Raw genomic sequence first — 27,519 nt, 5'->3', positions numbered from 1 at the left:
GTTAATTTACAGAACATTTTTGTTAATTGTTGTTGTTTTAATGGCTGTGCTAACAATGTCTATATAAGCAATAAAATGGTAAAAATGCATTGCTGATTTTCAGTAATATGTAAGAGAGTAGACAGTAAAATAAAATAAATTTTTAGTTCAAATGATAAAGAAAAACATTTAATTATTAAAAAAGGTACTTGATACCCCCGGTTGTTTTCAGTGCTCCTTTATCAGCCACTTGCAGCAGCGGCGAACCATTTGCAACTGAACCATCTCGTGCAACTGACTCCGCCGAAAGTTTCCGGGAAAAGAGCACCCACCAACTCTTTGGCAAACAAATTGCAAGGAAGTTGTTGCAAAATGGCAACAGGAAAAGTAAACACGCACCGGAAACGGGGAAAAGTGGGGAACTGGGCGGTTGGGGAAAATCAAGGGTAAGCTGCGGGGACCACTCGAGTTGATCAAAAAGTTTTCCCAGGTTTCCACCTCGACTGCTGCTCGAAGATAACTGCAAACCAGCGACTGTTTACTGCTGACAAGTGGTCCGAAAAGTTGAGCTCGAATAGTGGCAAACACGGCGATACCTCTTTTTTACCAAAATATTCAAAAGAAAATATATATTGTAGATTGATTGAGAATTAAAAAACGTATATATACATATATCGAAAAGAAATTTACTGTATTCTTCTTCGCAGCTAAATAACAGAGATCGTTGAGTATAATTCACTCATCGATTTTTTTTTTTTACTTTAAAAGAATTTAAGAATTAAAGAAAATTTTGAATGCAACAATTTTAATGACTTATAAAATTTTTTCAAAAGCAACCTACAAACATTTAAGGATATGGCCTAGTTATGGTTACTGTCTTACATTTTTGGAATTAAATACATTTTTGGAATTAAAAAAAACAATAATACATAAATACAGTAATATTTGTTTTAAGATTTCTTTTTTTATTGCTCAGCTTTAATGTTTCACCTCACACATGGTCGTAGTGCCACTTAAAGACCGCATTAACACAATGTCAAAATGTTAAAAGGCGTGATTTTGCCACCTTACTCGTAGGGTGGACCCAAAAAAAGGGGTGGTGCAGTGGCAAGCGAGCCAAAAAACAAATGGGGGGATGAAAGGGGAGATGGAGCTGGCAAACAAACGCAGTGCCATCCAAAAAACCCCCTTTGTTTGCCACACTCCTGGCTGGCTGACTGCCTTGATGATTGAGTGAACTGCCACATGGCAGCAGAGTCAAAAGTAAAAAAAAAAGGAAGAAAATGGGGGCTCAAAACGGGGGAAAAAGGGGCTGCGAAAAATAGTAGAAGGGGCAGCACGTGCTACAGACAGTTTGACAAAAAAGCTGTGGCCCACCAAGTAGCACCTTTTCCACTCAAAAACCTCCTCAATCTAAAAAAAAAAACCAAAAAAAAAAAAAACAAGCAAAGTCGGAGCAGGTAATGCCCGGTATCAGTGACAGGATTTAAACGGATTACAACAAGGACAATCGAGTAAGCACGGCACATAGAGCATAGGAACCCAGTTTACCTTCTGTCTTCTGTCTTTTGCCGTTTGCCTTTTAACACACCACCCCCCCCGCATATTTTTCCCTATTATTCCTTGCTCTGCGGGGCATTTCCTTAGATGAAGAGCACTTCCTGTCCACCGAGGGAAACAAGGGTTCATTTTAAGCCGCATAAACTACCGCTTGCCTATATAATTTCATTATAATTTTTTTTGAAATTATTTTAAAATCAAATCAAGTCTTGAGAGATCTCTGACACTGTTAAGACGTTTTTGTTAATTACCTTTTATTATTATTTTTAGAAAGCTTATGTTTGAAATGTTTTAATTTACGAACAAACAAAAATAAAACTAAATAAAAATGTTTGATTTGTAATTTTTTAATTTTATAAATTAACTTGCTGAATATTACTCCTTAACAGATTCTTTAAAATTTAAATAATTTCAATTGGCTTAGCCATATTATTTATATTTTTTTTTTAAATGTTAAAATTCACAAGCTTACATATTACTTGTATGATCGAAAGAGAAATCTAAAGCATAATTCCCCACCCATTTCTGACAGTGTGCGAGCTTAATGTAAGATAAACGCCACAGCTGCCGTGGCCAAAACCCAGCTGGTTGACTGATGTTCATGATGGCAATGGCGAAGATGAGGTGATGGTATGCGGACGAGGATGAGGATGCGGATGCGGATGAGGATGCGGATATGGATGCAACAGCGACACGGAAAAGAGTTGACCAACCGCAGGCTCCTCTAATTAATGGCGCAGTGCCAGAACGAGGGGGGCAAATACAAATACTCACAGTGTATGCTGAGGGAGATACGCTTTGAAACCGATGGGGGCACTCCATTGGAGGCGATGCACAGATAGGAGCCCATCTCGTTCCTCGAGATCTTTGACAGCTTCAGCACCTCGCCGCGAAACGAGGGGGCTGCAAAGGGCGGGAAACGGGAAAAGGGAAAAACAAATAGAGTTTTCACCGGAAAAGCGCCCAAGTGCCAATTCAGTACTCACCCAGGGTCTTTGTGCCCACATTGTCCTTCAGGACAATCTCGTTGCCGTCTTCGCGCCGCCAGGTGACAATCGGTTCCGGGTATCCACGGGCTCTGCAAGTGAAATGCCGCAAAGGTACAGTAAGGGTATAGTACAGTAAATCTAATACTATAGACAATAATTAAAATATTTTAATATTATAAATATATATTTTTAATCATGCAACTTCATTTGCATTGTATTTATTATTATAATTGAATATTTAATTCAAATATTATTCATAAAATGTTGAATTCAACATTCAAATATTTGTTTTTACTATTCAATTTTTTATCAATACAGAAACTATATATACAAATAAATCTGCACTTTTGTTCCGATTCAGTATACATGTTGAGCGGGAATAAGGAATTAAATTTACTAATTTTAAAAAACAAAACAAGTAAACAAAATTGTATATAAATGCTAAACACAAACTGTAATACTCTCCATTTTAATTCAAGAGATTTTTTGCTCACATTTTAGTGTTCTCTTCAGAAAACCCTTCTTGATTTTTGACTGATACTAAAACCAACGAAATCGGAAAGCATTTGAGAAACCATAAACCAACTGGCCACGCCGCCTAAATAATGATGGGAAATGGAAAATGGCCAGAGCCAAATGGAAGTGCCGAGATGCCAAATGGGAAATATTCAAGTTCAGTGGCTTATTAAATTTAATATGACGATGCTTCGGCTGAGGGCTTCACTCCATTGTGCCCGTTGTGGAGCAAAAACTTTTCATGCATTGCAAAGGCAGAGCGGAAAAGTGGAAAAGCGGAAGAGCAGGCAGGCAAAACGCAGAACGCTTGAAGCCAGCAGGCGGTCAAGTGAGTGGTGCAGTGGCGAAAATTGCGGAGAAAGCACTTGATCGACGACAGAACCTATAAAATTAAATTGACATTTTATTGAACAACAGTAGTTTTAAAATTGTAGAAAAATTGCCATACATTTCGTTTAAAAAAAAATAAATAAAAAAATTCAATATATACAGAAATTGAAAAACTTTTAATGGTTAATTTATCAGAAGAGCTTCTGTAAAAAAAAAAAAAAACATAACAAAAAACCGTTTTATGTGCCTCATTGGTTTTATTTTACTACTTTTTTCGTTGCCCATTTTATAAGTTAATAAATGGGCAAACAAAGAAAATAAATAATATATATACACATATAAAAAAACAAATTTATATGCCTAATTGTTTTTATGTTAATAATTTCTCGCCGCCCATTAAATTTAAATGGGCAAACAAATAAATTGTATATATAAAAATCATATTATTGACATAAAATATAACAAAAATTTAACAATATTAACGTTTATAGAATTTCAGCTACATCATTTTGTATATGGACATTAATATTTCAATAGTTGAATTATCAAGACATACTGAATTGTTTAAATTTGTGTAAATGAATTGAAATATGTTACTAAGCTGAAGAGCAAACAGAGCAACAGATAGTCAATATACCTTTTGATCTTCTCGAACAGAGGGTATTTCGAGGAGAAATGCGTGTTAAGACAGCAGTTGTTCAACAGCGAACCAGACACGGGTGTGGTAAATTTTTATGATGCCGCAAACAGATGCAAAATGGCTAAAAAGAAAATCAGCCAGCACACACAGATACAGATGCTCCCGTACAGATACATCTACACCCACACGAATACAACCGCTCACACCCACATGGCCAACACAATGGCGACTGGGTGGGAAACAGTTAGCAGTCAGCGGCAGTTTGTTAGCCATGTTTAGTCGGGCCAAGACAGTCCCTCGTCTTCCGCCCAAGCAAGTGCAATTTACATGGCCCAAAGACGGCTAGACGAGGCAAATTTCAGTTGGCCCACAACTAATTCAACAACTCGCAGATAGACCTTCGCTGAGTGACCTTCTTTGGTTGGTTTTGTCTTTAAATTTACACAAAGAAAGGAAACTAATGCCCAAATTTAGCTTTTAAAATGAATCATTTTATTTGGATTTTAGGAAAATTCTTACCCCTAACAACAAGGTTCAAATTTATTAGTTGATGCTTTTAACGTTAATTTCGCTAAAGTTGAATTCATTTTAAGGGATTTGCACTAAGTGGCATTAAAAATGAACAGAAAACAAAAGGGAAAATTCGCAGACAAGCCCTCTAATAGCTTTCCACACTCGCACATTCACACATGGAAAAGCAAGAAAAGCGGGAAAAGCGCGCTTATCGCCATCGTTTCATCATTTTGCGGTTAAATCGCTAACAAAAAAAGCAGAGAGCAACACTTCGTGGTTGTGGTCAAGTTCATAAAACAGCCACCAAACCAAAACCACCCGCTAAAACCCCAAACACAAATTAGAGACTATTTTTTGGCCGGGAATACCCTAATGCCATAATACCCCTTGAAATGACTTTGGAAAATGGCCATCTTCAAGCCACATATTAAAAACTAAGTAGAACCCCTGCTGGATTGGGACTTCTTCAAGAAACTAACATACCCATTGGACTGAAAACCAGGGTAGCCAAGGAGTTTCAGTGCTAAATCAAGAGAAATGAAGTGTCACTTAATTTGTTGACATTATTACATCGAAAGAGAACGAAAGTTAGGAAAAGGAAAGATGGAAGACAAAAAAGAGGCAAACGAAAAATGGCATTTAACACGCGCAGTTGAAACTAAAAATGGTATTTAAACATTTCTCTCATATTTATTCAAAGGTTCTACTAGTTGAAAAGAAGGACTTTTGGGCATAAACAAGACTTAAGGTAGAATATATAAATAAATATAATACTATATTGCAAACAGATCCTACTTCAATAGTTTTGCAAGATGAACGGGTAAGATTTACTAAAATTAAAGGCAGTATATATGAGTGAATGTAATATTATTACATTGGATCAAGAAAGAATCATATGTACGCTTAAGAATATGATTAACTCATAGTCTTTAGTGTTTAAATTACTTAATAAACCCAAAATATATGTAATTCTTTTTAAGTTGGGTTAAATGTTTATCGTTAAAAGGGAAGCTAAAACCATACACGGTACATACTCACCGACATGTCAATCGCACGGAACTGCCCTCCGGCACAATCACATCGGAGGAGGTGTCCTCGCTGATGAAATCCGGCGGAATCACGACATCCAGGAAGCCGATCTGGAAGTACCAAAAAAACCAGAGGGGAGCCAACAAAAGCATTAGCACGAAGCAGATTTCATTTCACTTACTTAAATTATCACAAATTGGTAGAGGACAGATACACAATCATGTGCACTCGCACAAAAACGTAGCCCTTATTAGTACTATTAATATTATTAATATAATTTACGTCTTAAGAAATGTTTTTTCGAAATCGTTATAATTTTTTATTTTGTAAATCAACCCTTAAATTCTTTTAAATTGAATAAATCTAATTTAACACATTAATTTATTTATTTTGTGAAAATGTTTAAATTTGTTTACAAAACTGTATTAACTTATTTAAATTAGGTATATATAGTTTATAAAATCTAAACGGAATAAATGTTTAAACTCGATGCCTAATAGCATAAGAAAACAAATTTCTCAAATATCCTTTAGATATTTCTTTCTGTGTACACTGGGCGAAAATTCGCTGATTATGCAAGTGGCTCGTAAAGGCGGAGTAACGGCAAAGTGTTTTATATGGCGACTGGTGAGTAAAGAGAAGTGATGGCGAATAAACTAAGAATAAACTAAGCCAAGGTGAATAGTTTAAGACAAAAAAAGGGGGAGGGGCGACAAAGGAGGCGGGAAGTACGGTGCACTTCGACCCTGCTGTGTTGTTGTTGTTTTTGTGAAAAGCGTAAAAGTGCAAATAAAAATTAAGGAAGCATGAAATACATTTTATTGGCACCATAAACTTCACTTCGCTGGACACACGAGTGTACGTGTGAGCGGACACACACCCGCACACATACGTCCAAAAAAACACCCACACACAGCCATACGGAATTTATGTGTGTGTGCGTACATGAAGCTGCCAATTTATATGCCCCAACATTTTCCTTTTTCGCATAGTTTTCGCTTTCGATTTGCTGCGCTTTCTTTTACTCAACAAGCAGAAGAATAAGTGGGTGGAAAATGTGGGAAATCGACGGGGGGAAAATGTAGGAAATGGCGAAAAACAAACAATAAGAACGGCAAGTACAACAGCTCAATGCATTCACATTTTCCTTCACCGTTTAATGCCGCATGAAAGGAATGGTTCGGAAAATAGGAAACAACATTTTCAAAACAACGAGCAAAAACCGATGGGGCCGCACAAACATCATAAATATAAAATATGTATCGAAAAGCTAGATCTAAAGCTAGTTAAAATTAGAAAAATATTTTAATGACTTTTGTTGCAGAAAATGTGAGGATTGAAAAATTGTAATTTATTAATTATTAACTTCTGAATACAAAATAATGGATTTTCAGTTCAGCAAATATTACTTACTCTATTAAAAAAGGGAAATAGGCTTTTTCTTATTATGGCATAACAAGTTTTATTTATATTTTCATAAAATTAGTCAAATTCATAGATTTAAGATTTGCAGTGTTCCCTTAAATTCAATAATATTTACTTAACTCATTTTCCATACATACAGTGCGTATGCGTTAATAAAATTCACACTCGTCACTCGTTAAGTATACGTAGTTTAGTTTAGATAGGTATTAAACTAACCTGACTTTTCATAGGGTCCGTGTTTAATTGGCACATGTAACCGCCGCGATCCTCTTCGGAAACAGCTTTTATATGGAGATTCCACGTGTTTTGGTCCAAATGACTGACCGTGACACGCGGATTGTGGGTGATCACGTTCTCGTGAATTGCCTGGATGGCCTTCGTGTCGGCCTTGAGCCAGCCCACCTGGAAAAAAGGAGTGAATAGTTAAATTGCTTGCACTTTTTACAAACTATGATAAGAAAACAATTCCTCCTTTTAAAACAATGCATGGATGTGACATATAGTACCTAATTAACTCAGATATTCAAGTTATGATAAGTTAAGTCTATAAAATTTAAAATTTAAATTTTAAGATTTATAAATTCATAACACGTTAGGTTAGCAATTCATAGACAAATTGAGGCGAAGAGACTATACCATTTTATTAGACTCTAATTTTTTTCATATAATTTATTTATTAAGGAATTTCATTTTAAAGACCGCACAGAAAAATGTAATGAATAATTTAAATGAAAGTTGTTTGAAGTTACATACAGAAACTTAACTATTATTAAAATTTCTTAATAAGACGAGTACTAAATCAATACAGTTTTAGACTCTTCGATATGGAAATGAAACTAAAAAGTACACGGGTTATATTATTTAGCATTGAATTAATAGTTGTTCTTTAATACTGTCTTTAATACACTTTTATTTGGATCACGGATTGTACTTTAAATTAATTGCATAGTTTAAACTTATTTTTTGCAGTGCAGTGCCGTTCACTTGACTGACTTACCCGATAGCCGCCCAAATGTCGGACGTGACACGTGAAGGTTGCATCGCGTCCGACGGCCACGGACACGTTGGAAATGCTCTCCACGAACTCCGGCTGAAAGGCGCCAATTGCTGCAAGGACGGAAAAAAAGGAGCGAGATTAGAGTGCATCTGTGTGTGTGTGTGGTTGTTTGTGTGTGTGTGTGTGGGTGTGTGGCAGTTAATGATATCGCGCCAGTTTACTGGCAATGCATTCAAGGCAAGACCTCCCCCCTTCAAAATCCCTCGTCCACCTCCCATGTTGCGCCTGCCAAAAAGTCCGTGATTTATCGCTTTTAAATGTGCCCCGAAACCACCCAACTTCACCCACCACCCACTGCACTCCGGCCTCGCCAAGCCAACAACGTAACTGTGCCAGACGACCGGCGGCAGACAATTTAAAGAGTCGCGGCTGCTAATTGAAGATCGACATCCGGCACTACGACTACGGCATTACGGCATTACGGCACTCCTTCACTCCGACTCTGCGGGAAACGAAAGTCCGGGGTACGGATACGGATACGGATACGGTTACGGGTAAGGGTACGGGTACGGGGCACACGCAAATATAAATAATTTATTGAATCATCGAAAATCAAACATTTCACTTGCAAGTGCTGCAAAAAAGTTTGCCAGGCCGTTAACGCAAAAAGGAAAAAATCCGGAAGTAATAGTGAAATAGCCAGCAGGGAAATACTCTATACTCTATTTAAAATAAATGCAATTTTTATGTTTCAATCCATCGCTTTCGAGGTAAATATTTAAATTTTATAAAAGTGTTCAACCTTCAATATCACAATAAAAGTATATATATAATATATATATATATTTAAAAACAGATTATTTAAACATCTCTTATTACAAATTAAAACAAAATAATACAAATTATTATGTAAATTATGTAAGTACAATAAATTTTAAACATTTTAGATTTTAGAGTCCCTTTTTAAAATAGCTACACATTTTAACACAAGCAAGGAATAATTTATGAGCAGTTCCGATTTTTTTTTTGTTTTTGAATAATTTTTTCCCTTAAATTTGATTAATAAAAATAAAAAAAATGTTAAGAAAAAAGAAGAGCCAGTAAAAAATGAGATCAACTGCAAACTCCGGGTGACCCCTTCGAGTGGTATGGACAAAATAATGGAACCGAAGGAGGTTAAGCGGGAATAATGGGCGGAGTGGATCGAGGGGTTTTGGTTTTACCAGACAGCAGCAGCCACGCACGACTGCTGTCCTGGCCGCAAAGTCCCCCGAAGTTCCCCACCCGATGTTCCCTTCCCTCACAGACTACCGTCTACATCATCGTAATGCATGCAAAAAACTTTTGGCAAACTTGAAATTTAAATATTTATAGACAGAACCGTTGGCTCACGAACGGATTGCGAGGGATCGGGGGATCGGGGTTCCGAATATTGTGTGTAGAAATATATATGCGTATAGTACAGTATGGTATACGTTGTACATTATACGACGAGATGTGCCGAAGAATGTGCTGAATTGACTCAATTGGCCAAAGGCATGATTTATCGCACTTTCGGTGCCTGCGACTGTGTGCCTGCCAAATGCAAAACGGAGTCCCAGGAACTTCTACAGTTGATAATCTGGATAATCCACTTGCCGGCCACAAGCTAAAAATATATTCCAGCAAGTGTTTCTGGGCAGGCGAATAATTTCATTGGTGAATTAATTGCTACAATGCATTTAATTCAAGATCGAATTGATTGAATTCATTTTTGACTTATTGGCGAGCGGATTCAGTGAACAAAACAGAGGCTGAAATTCATGGCAACATTTAAAGTGTTGCCTTTCATTCAAGATTTTATTTTCAAATTTATGGACTCTTTGATAAATAAGTCAACAATTATCCAGTGGAAAGGAATATAATTTTGTATATTAACTGTTCATATTTTATAATTTTACTTTCACAATTTTATTTTATAAGTAGCTATATTTATTGGCTATTATTTATAGATTGAAATTTTAGTTGGAATAAATGTTAAACAAGTTTATTTGATTTATATTGCGGTACATTTAATTTAATTTTTATATTTCCAAAATTCAATATGTTCTGTTTACGTAAATTTAATTTAACAACAATAATTGGGTATGAATTTTTTTTTACAAAAAGGCTATATTAGTTTTGAATCGATCTTAGCACACACAAAAACACTTCGAATTAAATAAATTAAAATTGTTTTTGGTGTCTTTTTAAAAGCCATGCAATTTATTTTGATTTGACACACAAACTGGTGAGTTGTTTACGAAATGAAATCATTAGATTTAGTTCTGAGTGCAGCATATGGACTAGGAAAGTCCGAGATCTGGCATCAATTGGATGGCAAAGCCAAAGTGTTGTGGGTGTGAACGGTACAGTGGAGCCTGGCCTGCGGCAGCCCCTCGCCTTTCGCCCCTCTGGCAAATGGTAAATGGTAAATGGCAAATGCTGTTGCTGCTTGGCTGACTGCGGCTTGTTTGTCAATCTGTCGTAGATGCTGCACTGCATGCAGGCGAAGATGTTTTCCAGCATTGTGCCAATCCCAATGAACTTGTCACTGGTCCTCAAGTCCCCTGGACCCCTGGACCCCCCCCCCCCCCCCTCAATCCCAAGCCACCCAGTTGTTTATGAACTTTGGCCTGACTTCTGGTCGCCTTTCTGCCTGGCATTTTGCGAAGCCAAGCCAGAGTCAATTAACCCCCGACTTGGTTCCACTCAAAATCCAGAAATCCAGGTCCCCGCCTCATAAATCTCCGCCCTCATTTCAATTTTCGGCTCCACCATTTCGGGTCTTGTCAATTTTTGGCTCACATCCCGAGCCCGAGGCTCCCTTTCGCATTTTCGCATTTGCTCGGGAAAAAGTTTAAATCACACAACGACAATGAGGATTTGCCGAAGCAAATTTATGGCTAAGGACATTGGCAAAAAGTTAAGCAACGTATTAGTTTTGGATGGGTTTTTTTTTTTTTTTGGGGTGCAAAGGTGGCTGGTCGTCTTATACACATATAGTGTGTGGGTGGCAAGGTAAACACATACACACGATTCGGTTACAGGCGATACAAAGATGCCAATCTGCATGGGAATGACGGTGGGGACTGGCGACCGAAAACTCTGATTTCTGCACTCAGAGAAAAGTTCTATTTAAAATGGAAAAACAAATGTATAATCATATTTATTTAAAAACTGTTAGTTCTTTCCGATTTCTGGACTCTTACATGAAAAGAGGTCTAACAAATTACCTACACTAATGAACAAAAATTTAAAGATGCAACACACCATTTTAAAATTGCTTTTTAATAATAATATTAATGCATGTAAAATTGCATGGTTTAGTATAAAAAAATATTTTAATTAATGTGAAAAAATAATAGATCTAAAATAGTTTTTATTTAATTTAAATGCATTTTTAATTAAATATGGTTTAAATTGTTAATCCAGTTAGATTTAAAATTAAATGTTAAATGTTAAACTCAATTTCGTAAATAGTCAAATGCAAAATCAGTGTGGTAAAACATTGAATTTTGCTCAGTGTACGGTGTCACCTTTTCCTTGGCCGTTCGTTTTTTATGGCCTCACACTTGGACAGGCCCACAAATCCAGTTGCAAAGCACCAATGATAGGTGATAATGGCAAATTTGAAAGGCAAACAGAGTGGGATTCTGAGACCCAAAAGACACCGAAACTTAAATACAACAAGCTGGAGTTGGAGCTGTAACTGAAACTGAAACCAAATTCTTGCTTAAAGTCAAGTTTTGGCCAAGACAAACAAAATGCTTTGGAAGGCGAAAGGAAAAAGAACAGAAAACAAATAAGGACATGCCTGCAAATGACTGTCGGCTGGCATTGAAATTAGCATTTTACAAATCGTCGCCGGCTGAACTACTGCCAATTTTCCACTCACTTTTTCCCCGCAAAAATTCAATTTAAATTTCTCGTCGTTTCCCCTTTTTTTGATCCCCAAAAAATGTCAAGCAATTAATTGTGTCTTGATTTCCGTTTCACACTTTTTTTGTTATACTTTTTGTGTGTATGAAAAGGGGTTCCTTTAATTGATAAAGTTTTAGTTAGCCAAAGCGGGGGAGTCTTCGGATTTATTCTTAAAACGGCAAAGTGCTCTTTTAATTTGGATTCTGACTCTAGCATATTTTTACCCAGAAAGAATATGTTTTTTTTTAGTTAAATTTGACTAATTAAATTTAGGGTTCCTTTAAATTAATTCAACGAGGGTGAAAATGTTTTTCTAACTTTATGTTTAAGTTTGTAGAATTTAGAAAATTGAGAATTCATTGTAATAATGTTTAAAATGAGTGTTAAAATTAAATATTATAATCACAAGATAATCACGAGTTACATATTTTGTAAAATGCATTGATTCAATACTCCATTTGCAAGTCCCTGGTAAAACTAGGTCTTTTTTATTTTTTAAAATTACATATTTTTTTGCGTTTTATCTGATTTAAAACACATAAGCTTCAATTTCGACATTTAATCCCCTTGAGTTTCTGCAACTTTAACTTTCTGTTTTTTTCCACCCATTTTCGGATTTTATTCCGTGGGCGTCACATATAATTAATTACAAATTACGCGCATTTTTTGGCATGGAGCAACTTTTCATCACAGGAAAAGCGGGGAAAAAAACTAGTAACTCCGTCTGCGGCTTTTCCCGCTGACCGCAGGCGCTAAAAGCCGAAGAACCTCCGACGAAAAAATAGTGAACAAATGCAGTGGATAAAGGCAGTGGAAAGCTGAAACTTAGAAAAATAAAGGAATATATATACACAGACAAAAAAATTATTTTATTAAATGACCTGTTTATGGGGTTATGACACTACTTTGTGGTCTCATTCATTGACGGATTCATTGAAGCGCAGAAAGAGACAACTATATGGATATTGGTTAAGATTTTTTTTTGGTAATAAGTCCACGGTTACACTTGTTTTTAAACGATAAGCTCAGTGATTTAAATTTTTTAAGCAATAATTTCATTAAGAGCATTGTATTTTTAATTTTCTAGCTTCTACGAACCACTTTTTATTTATTCACAAAAGAAAAAATATTCATTTGTCATTTTACCTGCGCGTACAATTTTGCTCTTTCATGTATCGGCTCCTATAGTATATTATCGGACGGTATTTTTATACAGAAATATTTGTTCGTTGTTTTTTATGTTATCGGTTCTGTCAATTTCTTCATGTATTGCTCATCGGATTTGTCTTATTTCCGTCTTGCTCGCACTTACGTAAAATGTAGTGTATATCCCCATTAATAGTGTTGAAATATAATGTGTTTAAAGATGTTCTTATACTAAGGGCTTGTCAATCTATGTGCTATGTACCTTTTGTGTTATAATTCAATCACTAAAAAAAGGTGGAATGAGAAAAATGTTTTTAACATCGAGTATCTAATTGATTTGAAGCTGTATTTTATTAGTGTACGGGAGTATAAAAATCATGGTTACTGCCGGAGTTGTTGGAATCAATTAAGTCACCCGGGGGACAGGACAGCAACAAAATGGCCATTAATGGCGCTATCTCGCTCCCGCCATTTGCCCATATTGCGGTTTAGCTTACATTTCACATCCGGCGGGTGAATTTCAGGGGGGGTGGTCTTACGAACGGTGTCCTGTTTGGCAATTAATTTGCATATCATTGATATGCATACACAACACAGTAACAAACACACACATGCACATGCCATTCACATTATATTTGCTTAGGATTATTATCGGTTATTAATGTTGCTGTAATTGAAAATTATTTTCACTTTTATGTTTATCATTATCAGCTGCCATTACATCCCACATACCCATCTGTGCAGCAGCAGCATTATGTGTTATCGTCGCATGGGAATTATTGTTTGCCGTGATTTAAGTGCTTTAAATATGCACATCTGCATGTATTTAATATTTATGCGGACAGGGGACGAAGCGTGGGCCACGACCATGCATAATTATCAACTTTATGGGAATAGTTTTGCTACCAGTTAGTCGGACTTTCTGGGGTTTTGCCAGTGGGTTTAGTCACGCCAACAAAACGTTCATTGACACATGTAAAATTATAGATTTAGATCCAAAAAGATGCGAGCTTGTGCGAAGTGTTCTCTCACCAGTTCTGAATTGACGTTTAAAACGTTAAAATAAAATAATTCTTATGTATTTTGGGGTCGTCTAATTTTTTTCAAATAATGTTTAATATTGGCTATAACAAAGGGCTCAAATCCCAAATATTTATGAGACTAAAAAAATTATAGAGTTTGAACCTTGCAAAATTTTATTCCTTTCAATAAATCTAAATAGAGATTTTCCCCAAAAGAGGCCTATTTTATTTTACTTTTTATTTATCATTAACTTGTAACTTTTTAATACCCTTGCAGAGGGTGTTATAATTTCAGTCAGAAGTTTGCAACGCAGTGAAGGAGACATCTCCGACCTTATAAAGTATATATATTCTTGATCAGCATCACTAGGAGAGTCGATCTAGCCATGTCCGTCTGCCCGTCCGTCTGTCCGTCCGTTTCTACGCAAACTAGTCTCTCAGTTTTAAAGCTATCTGCATGAAACTTTCCTAAAAGTTGTCTTTCTATTGGAGGTAGTATATAAGTCGGAACGAGCCGGATCGGACGACTATAGCATATAGCTCCCATAGGAGCAATCGGAAAATAAATTTAAAAAAATTATAACTTTGGTGTTTTTTAATTTTTTTGTTAGTTCTTCGAGATATAGTAATGGTTAAATATTTTAGAATTACGGTTTAAATTTTATCAAAATCGGACGACTATAGCATATAGCTCCCATAGGAACAATCGGAAAAATACATAGTATACATAGTAGTATATAAGTCGGAACGAGCCGGATCGGACGACTATAGCATATAGCTCCCATAGGAGCAATCGGAAAAATAAATTTAAAAAAATTATAACTTTGGTGTTTTTTAATTTTTTTGTTAGTTCTTCGAGATATAGTAATGGTTAAATATTTTAGAATTACGGTTTAAATTTTATCAAAATCGGACGACTATAGCATATAGCTCCCATAGGAACAATCGGAAAAATACATGAAAAAAATTATAACTTTGCTGTTTTTAATTTTTTTTGTAATTCTTCGACATAAAGCAATGGTTTAATATTTCAGAATTATGGTTAAAATTTCATGAAAATCGGACTTCTATATCATATAGCTCCCTTGAGAACAATTAAAATATTAAAAAAAATTTTTTAATTCAACTTTTTTATTTTCTAATTTTTTTAGAATTTCTTTTTGATTAATTAATAATTTGACTGTTCAAAATTACGCTTTTAATTTTATTAAAATCGGAAAACGATATCATGTAGCTGTCATAGGAACTATCAAATAATTGAGCTGCAAATCATCACAACTTCAAGTAAATCATAATTTTAATGCTTTCAAGAATATTTAATATACTCAATTGCTGCAAGGGTATATGAACTTCGGCTTGCCGAAATTTACTTCCTTTCTTGTTTTATTATAAAAACCAAACACCTGCAAAAGAATACTTCAGTTTTGGTTTTGAAGATAGCTTTGATCTCATAAAATAGTATGTAACAGCAATATATATTGAGGCTGACTTCTAAATAAGTTTGTTTTACTATCCATTAAATTTATGACACCCTCTGGAAACTCCAACTCGGAGCATTGAAGGCTCCGCGCAAATCAAAATTAATGATACGATTTAACCGCACTCGCTGGGGAGTAAAAACAAAAGGCCAACTGTTTTTAGAACGAATTGCAAACAATAACGACCACGCGCTGTAAATATTTAATGCGGGAAAGGACAGGAAAGTATTTGTGATTGTCGCGCCGACGTGAACAATTTGGCACTTAATTTTTTACAATTATCAGACGACGGGCAGACAATCAGCGGCAACCAGGTGAGGAAAACGCGGAAAAAACGCAAAAACTGGCAAGGTGAAAACATAATTTTTACACAATTAAAATGAGTCGACAATATACATATGCACACGATTCAACGAGCAGGCAGTGTATTATTAAGTTAAGCAACTTTTGGAAGTAGTGTGAATATAGTAGCTATATACCATATTATCTATTTACAATTAAATGTATATATAACCTAAATTTATTTATATTTATTACCACTGAAGAACTTTTTTTGATAAGCAATTTTTTATTTTTGTTGTTAGGTATTGGAACGAACTTCACAAAGGCTTGAAAATAAATAAGTGCGCGTAGAAAGCTTCAAAAATAAAATGAATGACACACCAACAGTTGAATGAGATACAATAATAATGACGGAAATTAATTTAAGTTACTCTATCAATAGATTTATTCAAAATCTATTGTATCATTCCCTGAAAATTTGTTTCCTATTTTGTTCCTTTTTTTCTTTATTTTAATTAAATAATAAAAATGTTGAAATTTTTGGTGACTGACACATTAAACAATAAGTTATACTTATACATCCTAGAACTGGATTTCAAATAAATAAAAATTTTAAAAAAATGTTAAGTTAATTTAATTTATACCAAAATACTTGAGTTATGGTAAGTTTTATAAACATATAAACAAATATACGCAATATAAAATCGACAAGAATTGATTTGCGCAATAAAACTTTGAATAATTTGAAAACGTTATTTTTAAACAATCGGGTTATTTTTAAAGCCGCTTTATATATTCGCTACGTACTGTACAATCACTTTAAACCGATTTTGCACGAATCGCAATATAAAAGGGATCAGCTCGCAAAATGTAAATGTGGATGGGAATTGTAAGGAATGAGTGAGTCAATTAAATCGCCATTGAATGGCCAGTGTTCAGTTTTCGATGTTGCCCCGTTGTCTTTTGTTTATTTATTTATTTGTTTGTTATTTATACGTTTTAATGCCAAATAGCAATTGGCAATGGCAACAATGCAATGTGCAAAATGCGGAATGCAGAATGCAGTATGGTAGCTATGGCAGTGCATTAAGCAGTCTCTAGCAGTTATTAATCGCCTGATTTTCCGATTTTCCCGCTCTCCAGCGGGGGGTTTAATATACTCGCGTTACGGCGGCGAAACAATTATCAAGTCGGTTTGCGTTCAATTGCCCGCCGGAATGTGTCCGTCCGTCCGATATCCGTTTCCTGTTCGGCGCTGCACAACACTGATTACAGGGTTGCCCTCAGGCGGACTCAGGCTCTCCGCGATAAGCTCCCGATATCCCCATTAAGTCCTCATCAGACGGATCTGGACAAAGATCTGGTTCTTTACATCAATTCTCTTGTCACATTATTAGCCAAAGGAACAAATTACAGACAAAAAATTACTTAAATTATGGTTTTAAAATGAAACCTTTATTTACATATCCAAGTGACAATTCTTTTTTACGTATTTAACAGCCAAAAATATAATTCACTGTTTATGTGGCAGCATATTTTGTAACTATTTTTTTAAGGAAAAAACAAGTTTTAGAATTATGGTCAAAAATAAAAGTTTGAACACATATTGTGGTGTGGTTGAATATTCTTTGACGAATTCAACGCAATATAACATAAAAAAAATGTTGTTCACCGATTCCAAATTTCAAGCACTATTTCCCAGGAATGGTATTAAAAACTCATTTTTTCTCTTTTTTTTTGAGTTTTTAGAAGGTTTTTTTGAATTAAAAGTTTATCATAAAAAAATGGTTTAAATTAGTCGCACTGCCTAGAGGCTGACACGCTTGATTTCTAAGAAATGATTTTTTTCTAAGATCGGCAGAAGCTTAACCTTTTCAGCTGTTTTTGCCAATTGATTTGGAATTTTATGACGAGTTTAACGAGGTATGCCATTTTGAACAATTTTTGACTGGGTTTTGCTCAAAATAAAGAATTTGGATTTCTCAGATGTTTGTCTATGAAAACAGTATTTACAGATTAAAACCCAAATTGCTTTCGGGTTTTTTTCGTTTTTAAATGATCTTTGCGTTTGGTTTTCGTTATTTAGTACTTCCGATCCCTTTACCTTCCATGAGCGCAACGACGACCAGCAGATGAATCAGCATTTTGCCATTCCGATCCAACTTGGCGAGTTGAAAATTCCGAGATAACCGTTTCGCCGTGACTCGCATTTGGTATCAACAATTCCGTAAAGACATTTGCGATCGGCACGCGAACAAAACAGTTTCACTGCACAGAAAAAATTCAAAAAAATATTCACTTCAATTTATGTGCTATAATGGTTTTTAGTTTTGTAACTATTATTTTTTAATATATTTTTTAACGACGCGAGTTTTCCGTTTAAGCAGTAGCAGCGACGCTGACAGAGGCTTGCGACGGGATTCGAGTTCAGTTTCACCGTTTTTCAACCAGCCGACAGCGCCGACGTTGATCAACTGAAGATGCAGCTGGCGAAATGGGCAGCCTGCAGCCTCCGGGACGAGCGAATACGAAGCTCCCGTCGGCGGAGGCGAAAGTACACGAACTCGGGACGAGGCGACCCGAAGCTCAGTCGTAACCGTTAGCCGTTGGATACTGTAAAACCGAGGGGGCGCCCCGAACGACCTGCTGACGAACGCTCGTTGCCAATTGTCGAAGTGGATGTTCGAATCGAACGCCGTCCACCATGTGCCGCATGCCATCCACATGGCGGGCACGTGGTGGAACGCAGGACTCGATGGTGCCCGCGGGGGGTGTCCTGGCGGCGCAGGCGCCGTGTCCCTCGGAGGAGGAGTGTCGTCCGCATTCATCTGACAAATGGTACGACAATTGCTACAAGCTGTGGTGGCATTTGGCCACCGCCTGCCAGAATCTCCTGCGGCCACAACATCCAAGTGGCATGACTGACAGGAGGGTCCCGCGTTGGGCGCCAGTTCTTATAAGCTGCAGATTGCGACAGGTTTCTGGGATCCACGAGTTCCAAGGGTCAATTAAGTAGGGACACTGGTTTTGATACAATGCTGGCATACAACTAGATCATAAATATGAGAAGCTCTTATTTCCCAACATTGTAAATATCGCTTCATTCCAAAAAGCAGTCAGGTGGTAAGATGTTGGCTTAATTTGGGTGTCTAATTTCTCAGAATGGTGAATATACACATTTGCTCAGTCTCTTAAAAGTAAACCCCCTTTTTAGTATAAAATAAGCAATTTAGCATGAATTAATAGATTTTCCATATAATAGCTTTGCCATAACATTGACTTTTTAGATTGTTCAAAAGAATAATTTTCTCCTTTTGATTCATTTTTCTCCGAAAAGCTACGGCCAAAGTCAGGTAGCTTGAAATTTAGATCTATTTTTTCGTTATTTTTTTTATGATTGGCTGCGAATCATAGATTAAAAGCACAAAAATAACTGGAAAAAGTACAGAGGAAAGATACTTGAGCTGTTAGGAAAACAATTAATTTCAAACATTTCTAAAAATGCAATATAATATTGATTTTGGTGCATTAATTAAACGCTGAACTTTCTTTCCCAATATTTATTTAAATCGCTTCAACTATGTACATATGTTTAATTTCATTGATCTGTATACTTTTCTATAAATCTGTATAAATCATTTTCAGTTTTCGCATATTCATGGCCAATTACTTCGCACCGAAACCCTCATAAATTGTTCGCTTCGAACTGGCCTCCAGCTGACATTCGGTGGTTGATCAAACACCCAACCAGCCAACCATCCCTACCAACTTCCATTTGGCCATCGAAAGGAGCAACTTTGCCAACGACGGGCGGAAAAAGTTTCGAATTGCATTCTGCATTCTGCATTCTGTCAGATAAGCAGGCGACACAATCCCGATCCCAATCCCAATCCCAATCCCAATCGAAATCCCAATTGACATAATTTTCAATATTCGAATGTCGGGGAAAATAGGAAGATTGCACACTGGAATTTAATTGAACTTTAACTGTCAGTTTTTTGGGTCCTCGGAGGCAAGCACATCCTTGGCCAGGATGTGACAGGAGCGAAAGTCAGGGCTGTCAAAGCTGCCACAAAGTGGCTTAATTATCCAATAGGCGGTAGGGTAGATTCTCGATGTGCGGGCTGGGCTGCGTATTTAACTTGTCAGCGAATGCCAGTCATCTTAAATTGTGGATAGTGGTGTCTTCAACTTTTGCGCTAAATAACTCAATTACGCCTCTAAGTTTTGGCGAAGGAAATGGGTGGGCTGGAGCTGAATCTGGATGTAAGGCATAATTATGCCATTATGCTATTTTTACCACCCGATCCGCTTAAATGAATTGCAGCTGCTCCGCCATCAGCTGGAATGCGCTGAAATGCGCTGCAACAAATCAAAGTGCGATTCTTTGAATGCCACGATGAAAACTTTTCGGCAATTATCCACAGAAAAAGCGGAGAAATTGGAAGACAATCGCAGGCAGTATGAGGGAAAAGTTAAATGAGATTTGGATGATTCCAATTTGGTTGCCCCGAAAAAACATATTAACAAAAGTTAATTTGGTAATTGACTTTATGCTTCGTCCATTCTTAATTTTTATTCAAAAAGATAAAAATAGTTGTCTTATTTATCAAGCTTAAGTTTATTTTTTGAATAATACCGTAAAAGCTTTCCAAATTTGTTATTGATATCTTTGCTTACAATTACAGTGAAAGCTTGCTTGTTTTAGCACAAGTGAATGTCATTTTAAACAAAAGACTTTCCGGATCTCAGTTTCAAAGCCCCCAATTTCATTTCGGGATTATTAACACCTATAGAAATGGGCACAAATATGTCGTCACCAACACACATTGTTAACTAATCCAGCTCTTTTGCCTTCACTCTTTTCTCTGGAAAACTTCTGGGACAACGAAGAAACCAAAACCAAAACTTTTGTTTCTAAAACTCGTGTTCCAAGTACCATGCACAAAGGAGAACATTCTGGGCGAAGATGGGGCCAGGTGTGTGTGAATTTTGAATTTGAAAACTCCCCCCTTTCGTCCTTGTCTGGCAGACACCTGCTGGAGCTGTAATAAGTATGCAGCGACTATAATATCCTAGCATATCCTGGAAGCGGACGAATGAAGGGATATTGATTTCTTTGGATCCAGGAAAAATATATACTAATTGTGTAAAGTCATAAACAAATCACTTTTCAAAGTGTTGAACCTCTTATTTATTTTGTATTTTTGAAAATGTAATTGATTCCCCTGTTATTTTGTGTGACTAGTTCCTTAAAAATAAGTTGGGCTTAACTTAAATTAAATTAAAACAAAAATTAATACTAATTGCAAAAAAATCATATTTTCTAGTGGTTTTTGTATACCTTTCCATATACTGGCAAAGGCAACAGTTTGTATTCGGTTCTCCACATCCTGTATATGTGTGACTAGATCAAGTATAAACTTTGTTTTAATACGAATGGCCAAAATCGGTATAAAATTAAATAAATTTAAAGTAAAAGGTATATTTCAGGCCTCTAAAAACTGTCCTAAAAATCGTCCTTGTACTTTGGTTGTTAAGTGTTGAAGCGGGCGTAAGTTGGAGGCCATGTAGACAAGGACGAACGTGGGTTGAGGGGGTAGGAGGAAGGTGGCAGGAGGCAGGAGGCAGGAAGCAGCTGCATGTGTCGCGTACGTGTGCGACAACAAAAACAACAAATACAGCAGCACTGAGAACAAGCTACAAAAGTGTGACCAAATGTGCGTGTGAGTAGCTGCGTAGGTGTGACTGTGTGTCTGTGTGCTTCTGTATAAATCGCACATTTCAATTTGCATGTGTTAGCGACAAACTTTTGATAAGTGTTACTCGCATTACAAACGACAAAGGGAAGGAAGAGCAGATCCAGAAACTTATTGTCAAACACGAACAGGAACCATCACTCCCACGCCCATACATATGCAAATTAAGTTCCCACACACACACACACACACACACACACACTAGCACAAACATACCTATCAATAGTTTTGAGACACTACGTGCTCGGCGAATTTCGCACAACTCGGGATCGATGGATAATGAAATTGCACATGGCATTAGGTATTATTAGGGCCAAAAATTTCAAATTGCCTGCAAGATTGTTTTTGCTGCTGAACTAATAAAATCTGAAACAGGGAAAAAACAATAAGCACAAGGAGTTAATGTCAAGGGTTGACCATAAATGCATGTTTATGGAGCTGCGGTTTCTCACAAAGGCATAGTCACAAGCTTTGTTCCCATATATTAACTATGCTTATAACAAATCTATAGTTAAATCAAATCTTAATATCATTGTTTTTAATGATTTTTCCTAGTTCTATCGTTACATAGAATGTCAGAATAATAAAATAGATTTCAGACGAACATAAATTATAATTTGTCTGCAAAAATATACACTTATTATGTTTTACAAGTTTTATATAAAATTTGGTCTAACGTTAAAACACTCATGTAAAATGTATTTATTCAAAACTAATTTTTTTAAGGAATTAGTTTTTTTATAACATTATTTTGTTGCTAAATTCATCAAGAGATGTATAATTTAATTGCTGAATGAATTGGTTCGAAAACTAGTGAATTCATAGATTTGATATTAATTTGTTCAAATTTTTTACTACTTTCGTAATCAAAATAATAATTTAAGTTTTTTTTCATGAATATTCGTTTGAATTGGCATAAATTATTGATAAATTTGCTTCTTCTTTGCGCCACCAACTAAACCGAATGCAATTTCCCAAACCATTTTCCACCCGTTTTTCCTCGTTGAACGTTGATGAGTGCTTCTTCGGTTATCTGGCATCTATATTTCCATATTCCCATGTTAACTGTCGCCTTTAGCGTTGTTCGCCTGTTGACTTACTGCGGGGAAAAGCGGGAAAAGCTGGAAAACTGGGTGGCACTAAAGGGAGCCTGTGTATGTGAGTCCTTACAGAATTATGAACATATCCTGTGAATTGAAGAACGTCATCAGGGACAGACAAAAGGCGAAACAAATTGAGAGCACAGCATATGCTTTGTATGGCCCCTCTTAAAATCACACCCACCCTGTTGTCCATTTAGCTTTTTTAAATCAAAATATGGGAACGAAATTTTAAATTGCATTGCAAATTAATAGCTTATTTAAACACCGTAAGTATCTAAGTTTAACTATAAAGTATTTATACAATAAATAACTACAAAATATGATTGAAAGTATACTTGTCATATACATATACAATTATAACAAATATCTTTAACAATTAATTTAATTCAGAAAAGCACAAATAAAATTTATAAATTTAGCAATAAAGTATAAAACATGCATAACAAATGTTTCTTTCATAAAAGATTTATAAATTTGGCTTATTGTTATTTTTTAAAAATATAAATTTTTATACAGGATACTTTTTTAAGGCTTTTTTTAGCTGTTTATTCGAAAACCTGGCAGCACTGTTGGCCACAGTTTTAGGTGCACCATAAAAACTACACCCACAGACGTGTTATCTCTCGGTTGTGCGTCATTTCACAAGAAGAAGAAGTAGAGGCAGACCGCAACAAAACAAAATCTGACAATAAGTGTGAAAATGCCGCTCCCTCTCCACTATTTTCCACCCCCCCTTCTTGCCATGCAAAACTAAAAGAAAAATGTTTAAATATTTCCTGCTTTTTATTGTGGTTACATTCGCCACCCGTCCCCCACGCCCTTTATCACTATCTTTCTCTCTTTTGCAAAATCAAAAGCTGAAGTGAAGCTGAAAAAAATGAAAAAAAATGAAAAATAACAACCACAATGAAGAAAGTGGCACAAAAAAAAAGAGAAAGCTCAGGAAGTGGAAGAATAAGGGGTTTTCCAACGGGGTAGAATATTTGAATATCCTAGTTTTTAAATTTAAGCTATATTACTTATAAAATTAAACATTTCATTAAAAGAGAATAAAATATGTAAAGGTTCATTATCAAACTGTTTTATTAAAAAAAATTTTTATATTCCTAATAAACAAATTATTTATTTTTCAAAATATTTTTAAAATAAAACTTAAAATACCTACAAAAAATATTACTTCCAATATATTATTTGCAATATTGTGTATGTTACAAATAATTCAGGAAAAAAACATTTATTTTTAAGCAAAATATTTGATATTTACACAAAAAATAAAACGAAAATTTCGTGTATAAGTAACTGAAAAATGCTAAGTTTTTCCAGGGCATCTAGAATGTCCTTTAATCATATATATCTCCAACTGAACTATCAGCAGAACAAGAAGAAGCAACCGCAGAACAAACGGGAACGAAGCGTAAAAAATAGCAACACTTTCCGTGTGCTTCACTTTGTTGTGAGTTACACAGAAAAAAAAACCCGGTATAATTTTAATTTCAAACTAAATGCCTTAAAGACTTATAAAATCTGAATTGCATTTCTTAAGAGCATGTCCCATTGATTGCTAACAAAACAAATTCAACATTTAAATAAATTATGAAAACCATCTCCAATACAGGGAAAAATATTGAGTATGAGCATTTCAACAGTGCATTGCTGTCACCGTTTGCTGTTTACTTTTATTGTTGTTGCTGGCCGCGGCGGCGCTCGAAAAATATGAAAACTTTCGACAGGAAACAGGAAACTGATAAGGGCATTTTTGCGCCGTTGCCCACGTTCGCCCCGTCTCTTTCACTTGCCCCTGTAGCTGTCCCTTTCTCCCCCGGCTCGTGTCATTTGCTTTTGGTGCTTTGAGCGCTTTTCTTCAACGGGTTGCTCTCGGTTGTTCTTCTGCCCAGCGAACTTATTCTGCGGGATTTATTTCACAGCGCCCAGGTACAGTGAAGCCACACAATGCACTTCCATTTAAAAATAGAAGGCTGCGACAGTCAGTTAACACATTTTTGGGCAGCGTTATTTTAAAATATATTACTGGAACTAAAATTTTCAAAAAATTTATTGAAGACATTTTTGAAAACCAAAAATTGTTTTATGTTCTGAATATTCAATATGTAAGAGAGAAATTATTTTATTTTTTTTTTATATATTATATTAAACTGTACATGTACACAGTGGAGTGTTAACTGTTTCACGGGAGTGATATGTGGTTTTATGTACAATATAAAGATGTTTTTAATCCTCAGTAGATGCACAAACAGATATTCTTTAAGATTAAATTGATCATGATGATTTCTTTAAAAAAAAAAAATTATTTTAACTAAAATAATATTAGGTATTAAATATGAATTTATTAAAACGAGTTTTGCAGTGATCAGTATTTTTGCTATCTACAAGTTTCTTTTGATACTGTATATGCACAAAGTTGAGTGTTTACTGTTTCACGTGAATGATATGTGGTTTTATGTAGCCTGTTTTTATGGAAACTAACAAAACTGGGTGCTAAAACCTTATCCATTTGGCGGATCCTTCACTGTATCGTGTTAGTTGGCATCGTTAAGCTATGGCCACGCCCCCTGGTGACACAGCCTGACAATGTGTCTCTTTTTGCCCCCTTCCCGCCACCCCTGTTTTCATGTGGCCTGCCCCTCTACCCTGGGTTTTTTTGTATCCCTTTGGGGACAGCTGTTGCAGCAATGTTGCAAGCTGCACAGTTTTATCAATTCCAGCAAGCTTTAAAAAAGATGGTAAAAGGTGGAAGCACTGAGGATAAAATGCTATTAATATATAAATACAAAAACATATCAAATAGATATTACAAAATAATCTCAATAAAAAAATATTAAACAATAAACGTAACGACTTGTAGCCGAAAGATATCTAGACTATACAAATTTAAAATCTAGAACATTTAGTCCATAAGTTATCGATTTAAAAGTAATTAAAGATTAAAAGCATTTCATAGTTTAAGGTTAACTGAAAAAATAAGTAATGTAAATAATAATAAATGTTAAAATAAACTAAAGAAATCTGTAAAAGCAACCTAATTATAATTTATAAATTTAAATAAGAAAATACTCCTCTCATTTGAATGTGTCAAAATCAAGGGAATTTGGCCTAAGTCCTGGGTATTCAGCGCTCATCAGCGTTAAGATTTGCAGGCCTAGTTAGCGGCTTAGCGGACTTAACCCATGATGGCCAAGTTGCTTGCCGCTGAGGTGAATTGTGTTTTAAAGCTCAGCGTGGCAAAGCTGATTTAATTAAATAAGTCATCTGGCATCAGGTAAGCTTAAGCCAGGCGAAAAGTCATTCCATTTTTAGGTGGTTAAGGTGGGGGCGCGGGGGGTACCTGGCGGCAGGTGGGGGTTAAAGACGACAGGAATCGGCTTATTTACCAAACACTTTTCAGCATCGGCATGTGGCAATGGCCAATATGGGTCCTCTTCTTTCGCCCTTTCTTTTGGCTTTCCTCCCCCCCCCCCCCCCCATTTTCTTCTTTCCTCTTTAACCCTCCTTTGGGCCCCCTTTTTTTAGCCCCCTGGCCACCTGTCCTTGCAACATAAAAACACGACCATGAATTAACGTTAAAACATGGCCAAAAAGGCACGACAGCCTCTGTATCTCTGTGTGTGTGAGTATCTCTCCCGGAGTATCAGTGTGTGTGTATATGTGTGTGTGTGAGTGCTGGCCGCAAACAAACACATAAAAAAGGCCTGCTCCGTTCGAAGGACTCCCGGAGTCTCGCCAACCGGCGTGAAAATCATTTAATTTACAACACGAACACGGCGGGAAATGGTTGGGAAAATCAGGGGAAGAGTGGAAAATTGTGGAAAATGGTGGGAGGTGGGAGGAAAAGGGGAGCAGCAGGCCAACAGGCAACGAGTCGAGAGTTGGGCCTAACAATATGAAGTGAGTTTTCATTTAATGGACTGCAAGCGGTGAAAAGTGGAAGAGCGGGAAGAGCAGGTGCAGCAGCATAGATAGTCAGGGAAAAATAGGAAAACAAGGAGGAGGAAAATGAAGGCAAAAACCGGTGGAGGGGGAAAAACTAGTGCAAAAAGAGGAACAAAAAGCGCGGGAAAAGGAGTTGAAATCAGGAGCACAACTAGTGGACAGCATGGAAAAGTTAAGCCACGTTATGCGGTTAACAAACACACCCGCAAAGCACACACACACACGGGGAGGTTTAACCCTTACATAAACCTCTTTAAAAGCGAAAGTTGTAGGTTTTGCGCTATCAGCTGATGCCAGCGATTTATGCACTTTGCGCCACCAACATACAAATTAAGCTTAGCACACCAGGAAAATCACATTCAACAGAGTTTCTTGCAGCAAAACGCGTGCAGATGTTTTAATCCCTCCCTTTTGTGCTATTGTGCAAAAGATAGGAACATTAAGAGAGCATATTTTAACGTGGCTCAATATTTCAATGTAAATTAATTAGTCATAAATAAAACACACAACAGCTTTCAATAATCAATTATTAAAAATATTGCAAGATAAAATGTACACTAAAATTAATAGTTTGGCTAAGGCGTTTATTTAAAACTAACAATAGCATTAGAAAAATGGATTTTAATATAAAAATATTAATAAAAATATTTTTACACTGGTAAAAAAAATAAACGTAGAAAATCCAAATTGTTTTCATTCATTGTTTTTAGTATTTTTGAACTACATTTTATAATTGTATTTATTTTTGAATTGATTTAAATATTTAAAGGTTTATTTCAAACCACATTCAACATAAATAAAATGCATTACATTAAAAAGGATATATTTTTAACAAATATTTTCTACATTAATTATAATATT

General features: G+C 35.9%; 1 protein-coding gene across 3 annotated transcripts in view; it reads right to left on the bottom strand.

Annotated features, from left to right (window-relative positions):
* LOC128265038 (lachesin) overlaps nt 1–27,519 on the bottom strand; it is a 70,267-nt gene that overhangs the window by 9,404 nt on the left and 33,344 nt on the right. For all 3 annotated transcript variants that reach the window (XM_053000811.1, XM_053000808.1, XM_053000810.1), the window contains 6 exons: nt 17,953–18,116; nt 7,979–8,088; nt 7,198–7,383; nt 5,566–5,666; nt 2,526–2,617; nt 2,314–2,442 (listed from right to left, as the gene is read on the bottom strand). In XM_053000811.1, coding sequence (XP_052856771.1) covers nt 2,314–2,442; nt 2,526–2,617; nt 5,566–5,666; nt 7,198–7,383; nt 7,979–8,088; nt 17,953–18,058 — 724 coding nt within the window. In that variant the 5' untranslated portion in view covers nt 18,059–18,116. The remainder of the gene's footprint in view (nt 1–2,313; nt 2,443–2,525; nt 2,618–5,565; nt 5,667–7,197; nt 7,384–7,978; nt 8,089–17,952; nt 18,117–27,519) is intronic.

Source organism: Drosophila gunungcola, unplaced genomic scaffold (genome assembly GCF_025200985.1).
Source record: "Drosophila gunungcola strain Sukarami unplaced genomic scaffold, Dgunungcola_SK_2 000090F, whole genome shotgun sequence".
In the NCBI taxonomy this organism is placed as follows: domain Eukaryota; kingdom Metazoa; phylum Arthropoda; class Insecta; order Diptera; family Drosophilidae; genus Drosophila; species Drosophila gunungcola.
The sequence above is the reverse complement of the archived record's forward strand: the minus strand, read 5'-3'. Positions and strand labels throughout refer to the sequence as shown.